Source organism: Branchiostoma floridae, chromosome 19, assembly GCF_000003815.2.
Source record: "Branchiostoma floridae strain S238N-H82 chromosome 19, Bfl_VNyyK, whole genome shotgun sequence".
In the NCBI taxonomy this organism is placed as follows: Eukaryota; Metazoa; Chordata; class Leptocardii; order Amphioxiformes; family Branchiostomatidae; genus Branchiostoma; species Branchiostoma floridae.
Window position 1 is genome coordinate 3997930 of NC_049997.1, and position 7022 is coordinate 4004951.

The 7022-nt window shown below is 40.9% G+C and overlaps 1 protein-coding gene across 1 annotated transcript in view; it reads right to left on the reverse strand.

Annotated features, from left to right (window-relative positions):
• LOC118407080 (kielin/chordin-like protein) overlaps positions 1-6819 on the reverse strand; it is a 108781-nt gene extending 101962 nt beyond the window's left edge. Inside the window, exon 1 of the mRNA XM_035807499.1 lies at positions 5999-6819. Within this exon, the coding sequence (XP_035663392.1) occupies positions 5999-6119 (121 nt within the window). The 5' untranslated portion in view covers positions 6120-6819. The remainder of the gene's footprint in view (positions 1-5998) is intronic.
• Positions 6820-7022: the final 203 nt, after the last annotated feature.

Genomic DNA, 7022 nt, shown 5'->3' on the forward strand with positions numbered 1-7022 from the left:
AAAGAACCCAACTCCCAGAACATTCTCTATAAGCACTGTATTGGCAGGCAGCCCAGGTCTTAACTTAAGAGAGTCTTAAGCTCTTGCCCAAGAAACCAGAAAGTTCAAGCGATTCTATTACTCTGAGAAATCAGAAAAATCAGTCTTCAATTTGTAGCTGAATGCAAGTTGTCCTCTTTGGTTTTAGTTTACCAGGACCACCCTTAAGGCCTACTATGAAAAGATAAGACTTGGGGACACCTGCAAGGTAGTGTTTTGATACTCTCCAAGCAGAGGTTTGGCTCCTGCTGTTCTTTATGTCTAGCTGGTAGCGAGAACAAAGAAAATGGATTCAAAATAAAACTTTAAAAGGCCTAATAAAAGCGCCTAAAACAAAACAGCCAGAGCCAAACCTCTGCTTGGAGAGTAGTGTTTTGTCCAATCTCTGTGTGTGCCAAACGAAAGATGTCAATTACTTATTAATGATAAAAAAATATGGATTACTTGCAAGAAAATACATTTAATCTACCAATTTCAAGTCCTGTTCACAAACAAGTCAGCCAACAATTACCAAGTAAAATGTAAGACTATCACAATCACCCAATGTTCAGACCAATCAGAGCACCATGGGAGGGATAAAATTTTCGGCGTATACAGGAAACGTAGCTAAAATTGTTGGCCATAAGGCGCGCCAACCTCTCAACTGTCTGGGGGCTGTTACATACTTAATACTGCTGCTAGATAGGTAAAACTATAAATTTTTGGAAAGCTAAGAACTTGTAGAATATGAAAACAGCAATAAAAATACTTAACAAGGTTTGTGAGGAGTGATACTAGACAAAAAGTGAAAACAAACTTTTTTTCTGAAATCTCAAAAAATATTTGAAGTGTATATGATATCACCCACAAAGTCTATAATCACTTTGAAAGTTACTGAAAACTATCATAAATTGCCTTGCTAGTCTTCCAGGCTAGAAAAACATGAACCATCTCTCCATGTTGCCTTTGCCAAGGTAACAAAGACTCTTGTCCTTGAACCTGAGGTAGTCTTGAATAGGAACCCTGGTGTTTCTCAGTGGTTTACAAACATTGCAACCCGGTGATGAGGGTCTACATGGGGGGATCCTGGCATTGCTTAATAGTAAATCCAGGAGTAGCCTGGATGCCAGACTGTTCAGGGCCTAAACACTGAATAGTAAATTCAGGAGGACTGAATGATCAGATAATACTGATTGATAAACTGACTGACATTCTTGCAAAGGTTTGACTTTGGGGAACAAGTTCATGGGATTGTTCTACTGTATCTTCTTTGTGTCAGGTGGCCACCATCATCATCTTACATCTTCATGGACTGTCCAGCAAATCAAGGCTGGGGACGGTCCGACTCGACCGTGTGCTCTGTTGTGACTTTTGAACAATCTGGCATTTGACAAATTTAAAATGAACATTTGTCAATATAACTATCAATTCAGGATAACAGTATACTAACATAATACTAGCCAAATCTAGTTCACAACTGATTTACTAACAAAGTCTGCTAGTAGACCCACAGTAGCCCTGGTGAGTTGTGGACCATGTTCAGACACAAAACAGCCGCGAGGTAAACCCAAAGGTGTTTACACGACAACTTAAACACTGGACTATTTGTTTGAACTTGAAAATGTAAGCATGGCTCACTGTACACAGTAGGGCTACATGAATGGGAAGTGGTTGTTTTGACTGACTCTCCCAAGCAAAGCGTGTAGACAGATCCGTGAGAAATGAGGCTACAGAGACAAGTTGTAAAGACAAGAACTAAGTAGAACTAAAACAGCGAAAGGCGAAGTCAAGATTACTGTCAACAGTAGACGAATCCCAGAGCTTTTGCACTGACATCTGTTTGATAAACTACGATTTTGAAGAAAATTGTTTGGGTATAGAGAAGATGAAAAATGTAAACTGATAGTCAAGGGTGTTAGGAATACATTGGTCTTGTAGTACAGGTCGTGTCAGTTTTGCTTGCTATGAAAATGAAAATGCTGGAAGTGAAACCTTAAGACACCTGTTTGACACAATAAGGGAATTTAGGTGACCTTGATTGTGCTTTGGGCTATGTTCCTAAATTTCTCTCTAAACTGAAGACTTCTTTGTACCTTCAAGATTACCTGATTCCAATAGGTAAGAATAGGAATTTCAGTTAGAGATAACTATGCCAATATTTATAATAATGCCTTTATTTTCCAAGAACAACAAAAAAGAGTTTGATAAGTTCAGTAACTATTCTTGTGCTCAAGGGAGTCATTGCTGACAAAAAATTAGGGGGGGGGGAAGCTTAATGGGCAACAAAGGAAGATGGTGGCAAAGTTTTAAAATTTGTTTAGGGAAATTTATAATGATTGTGAATTTGTGATGTCTTTATTGTGCTTTTCCTACGTCTCACAGTTTTCTTCCTTGTGTTTGATAATAAAATGATATTTTTCCCTTTCTCTGAGGGTTTTTTTTGCACTCCCTCCTTCATGCCCTAATACCATCCATTCCAGCCTACCCCTTACTCAGCAAGCCATCCATTTATCTTACTCCTCTTGGCCTCTGTCCTGAACAGGAAGGGACCCTGTGTGAGGTCTAGGAAGACCCTGCTGTCCTGTAACTTTACACCCAGCCATTTCCAGGGCACTGGTGATTTCATGCTTCCCCTCTTCCTATTGTTCTGGCTACTTCACCCAAAGAGATGTTTATTTTGGCCTTCAGTGTTAGTGGGTAAGCGGGCTCTTTGACTGGTTATGAGTAGGACTTGGAGACACAGAGAGAGAGGGTGGGTTTACCCAACAAACTAATGTCTGTCATCAGGTGTACTGTTGGTAGCATGAAAGCAAAAATGTGGGCATCTGAGTTGTGTGTCAACAACAGACAGACAGAGATTGACAAATTTTCAAAGTTTTGTTGTTGTAGACTTTCTTGGAGCCTTGGATGTTCAATGTTGGTTTCCATGTGTGTATAAATGTACCTGTCATTTTAACTTAGGTACAAAAATTTGCCAATTATATTACATTGATGTATCCGATACTTGCGACAGTCGTATTGAGGTCACCTGAGTGGCGCCTAAAGGCAGCTTTGCTCCAGACCCTTGCGATTTAGCCACGCCTATTGTTAACTCCTCGATTTAGCCACGCCTATTGTTAACTCCTCGCAATTCAGCCCCTGACTGCAAAGAGAGAGTAGTCGGCCCATCCAATAATAAATAACAAATGCATTATAGTATAATTTACTAGTCAAGTCAAAGCCTCTGAATTTTAGATTTTTAACAAACATTGATGGAAAGTATACCAGGAATTTGAATTATTAAAAAATTATCAACTGGTCATTTTATATCATTCACCCAGAGTAGACAAAAAGGTAGATAGATCCACACCCTACTCTTCAAGCAGAGGTTGGTGGTAAAATCGTGACCTTTTTCTTATATGCATTGGCTGGTCGAAAAAAATACACCCATCCCATACAGTACACATACACAGATGATTGCTTCAATTCCTTGGCATGAGTTTAGTCATTATGAACCCCTCCAAAGACAATGGTCTCACAGTCTCACCCTCTAGTTAATACCCCCTCCACTTGAGGTCAGACCCCCTATGTCCTTGGCACACCACCAAAGGGTCATCAGTCCACCTGAACTCTTGACCCAAAGATCAACAACTTGGCAAAAAATATCTGATGTAAGTCTTTCATAGTTTCAGCCTTGATATATGACATCCTTGAGATTTTTATTAAGGCACTTGAGTGCATATAAAATAATAAATGATGACCTTGGGAAATTTGAAGAGGAAACAAAAAGAACAAAGCCAAAGTCTAAGAAGAAAAGAAAGATCTTAATAGTAAGGTATAGAATGGCATGAGCATTTTTTTCTTTCTTTCCAGACACTTTTCCCCCTATGAAAGGATAAAGCCTGAGGAAGGCTGTTTTCAGAACTTGCCCTAAAAATCATCTACTGACGGAAATTTGCTTGTTGGGACGGACAAAAGTTGCAGGAACCAATGAAACACTAGAGGCGAGTTGAAACAGTCTCCTGGCTCACGGGTATTGGAGATGGCCCAACTGCTAAACCAAAAGGTCTGGACCTGTTGGCCTGGTCAGTTGGTGGCGCTCTGTTACTGAGTATGTTCCATATTTGCATTACAGCTAGTACTTTAATGGGAGCGATTTGCGGTCGACCTTCTGACCACATATTTAACCTTACGAGCCCACCACAAACCATAACCCTACCCATGTTGCCCTCCAGGGCAGTTTAGCTCTTCATATTAGATACACCTGTTAGTGTCAGGAAACCAGCTTAAATTCCTCAATGAGCAAATAGGGATCTCCTTAAAGTTCAAAGATTCCTTTCAAAGAATTGTTTTGTTGGATCTCTGACATAAAAGTGGCCCAAACCAGCAGCTATTGGTAGCCTTTGCCAGGCCTTCCCATTGGGGGTACAGGGTCATAGAATTTGGGGGGAAAATGGGAAATTGGCCAGAGGAGTCAGTCTACTCTACATATAGCATTCCCTTCCAGTTGGTGTGGACTGCCAAATGCTTTGGAAGCAAAACTGCCCTGGTAGACTATTCTCCCTATGATAGCCAATGTAGTAGTCAGTCTGGTAGCAACTGTAACGTAAGCTATTGGGCTTCTCACTGTTTATTTGTCTGTTTATTTGTTTGCTTGTCTGTTTATTTGTTTGTTTCATTATTAGTACATTAACAAAGCTTACCACCTAAAGATGTGGTTGTACCTCTCTCTCAATATCTCTTTACAACAATGAAAAGTGTTCTTTGTTGAAGAGTTCTGCAGGCTGATTTGAGCTTCTCATTAACAAACAAAGCTTCAAACAAATAAACATACACTTCTTTGTTGTTCTACCCTCTTTCCTACCTTTTGATGTGCTATATATACATGTACCAGGTATCCTTATCTAATAAAAGATAAAGGCATCTGTCCAGAGAGTCTGTATGTCTAAACACACCCCCACAAAGACACACAGACAAAGTTGTGGTTACAAACATCAGACTCCAGCCCTTTGTTGATCTTGCTTATCTCATGTCTCTGTACAAGTGGTTCTACACGCCTGTTTCCACCTCTGAGGACAGGGCTGATTTATGGGGGAGATTTTCCTAATTGCCCTTTTGGTTTCCTGTTACATGAAAGTGGAGCACATCTATCCTGGTGCCCGCCCTCCATACTGTACTCTCCAAGCAGAGGTTGGTGGGGAAAATATGACCTTTTCCTTAGTACTGTAAATGCAGAAATGTTCGCAGTGGTTTTACGTTCGCGGTTTTCGCAATGCGAATTCATTGTGAACTCAAAACTGCCGCAAGTATTATTCCATGACACTATGTGACTACAGTAGATGGTGCTACCGCGAACTCAAAACCACCGCAAACTCTTCATTTTCCCGCTACTGCGAATCTAAATTTCCGCAAACTTAAATGCATTTTACAGTATGCTTTATTTTTCGATCAGCCTCCCCACCAAGGAGAAGGTTACGATGTTCCCCACCAACCTCTGCTTGGAGAGTATTCACTACAAACTATTGATGGATACCAGGAATATGTCATCCTTATATGACTACTGCTCTACAGCATTGTTTTAATTGTAGATTTGAAACAGAGCATAAAGTTCATTTTCCCTAATAAGGTTCAGTTCTACTCTCTAAATAAGATCTGAGGTTTGGCTCCAGCTGTTTTTATGTTTTTTAAATAAGAAAAAATAAAAATATACTTTTTTTTATAAACCCTAACACTTATAGAAATGTCTTTCTCACTAAAAGCTATACTTTTTCACTGTTTCAACTTGAGTGTGTCTAAACTTTCCCCTTGGGGGGGGGGGGATTCTATTATTCTTAGGGGGTCTCTATTATTGGGGGGACTATAGCCCTCTCCCCCACACAAAACGATCCGCCCCCAACGTAAACTTCACTAGGTAAAACAAACACTGCCGGTGGTTTGAAATGAAACATTATATCTTCTGTAAAAACACTGCTTTGCATCAATGAGGAACGCGATAACTCACCTAGTACGCTGTTGTTGGTGTTTTTCTGGGACAGCACCACCGTTAGGAAGAAACACACAACCGCAATAGTCCGCAAACAATCGGAACAACAAGTCCACAACCCGCAACTTTTTCGCAACATTGTTTCTTAGTGGTATTAAATGTCTCAAAAGTGGCAAAAATAATCTCAAAGTAGCATCTTTAACTGTTGGAAATGCTGGTGGTATTCCAGTGTCCCATGTCAGTTTTTTTGGAGAGAATTCCAGGCGAAATTCCGGAGGGTAGGAGGGAAGCCGTAAGAGTTCAGACAGCGTGACAACACCAACAGTAAAGGAAATTGAAGAAATCCTTTCTCGTCTGCGGGTTGCTCGTCCCTTGCACGCAAGCCTTCCTGATTTTACTCGAGAACTTCAGCTCAAATATCCTCCGATTTCCTTTAGAATGTCACCGCAAAAATAGCCAGGCTCCCGGAAAATCCTTGAGGAAATCTTAGCGAACTCCTGAAGAAAACCGCGCAAAGACTGGAATGCCTCAATCAATGGAACGATCACAGTCGGCCCGAAACATTGACCACAACAGGCTAAAATCCACCGGAGCTCTCCAACCTTGTCCTCGGCGTTCCTTGCGCACCCTGCCGCACAGCTCGTCGCCCTGAGGCCCTGCCTACACTTGTGTAGATCTCACGCAGTTCAGGCCCGTTAAAAATGACAAAGAAAGCGTGAATTCTGGTGTAAAACCGAGAGAAACACTGTTGTCTGTGGTGCGACTACACTGCAGGATGCGCCAAACTGGCCGGCAACTCTCAGAAAGTGGTGGAGTCAGGTTACAGTCAATGCCGCCTTCTGATTGGTCAAGATAAGCAGGGGTTCCCTGTGTCTGGGCTTCTTCAATGGAGCTTATTGTAAAGCGTCAACAAGACATCGGTGTTTGTTGCTAGCAGCTGCTTTTAATTAAAATAAATAGGTATAATTTTGGTACCAAATTTGAAAAATATTTGCCCTTACCATTCTAAAAGATGGGAATTTTTTTTTAAGTGGTATCACCC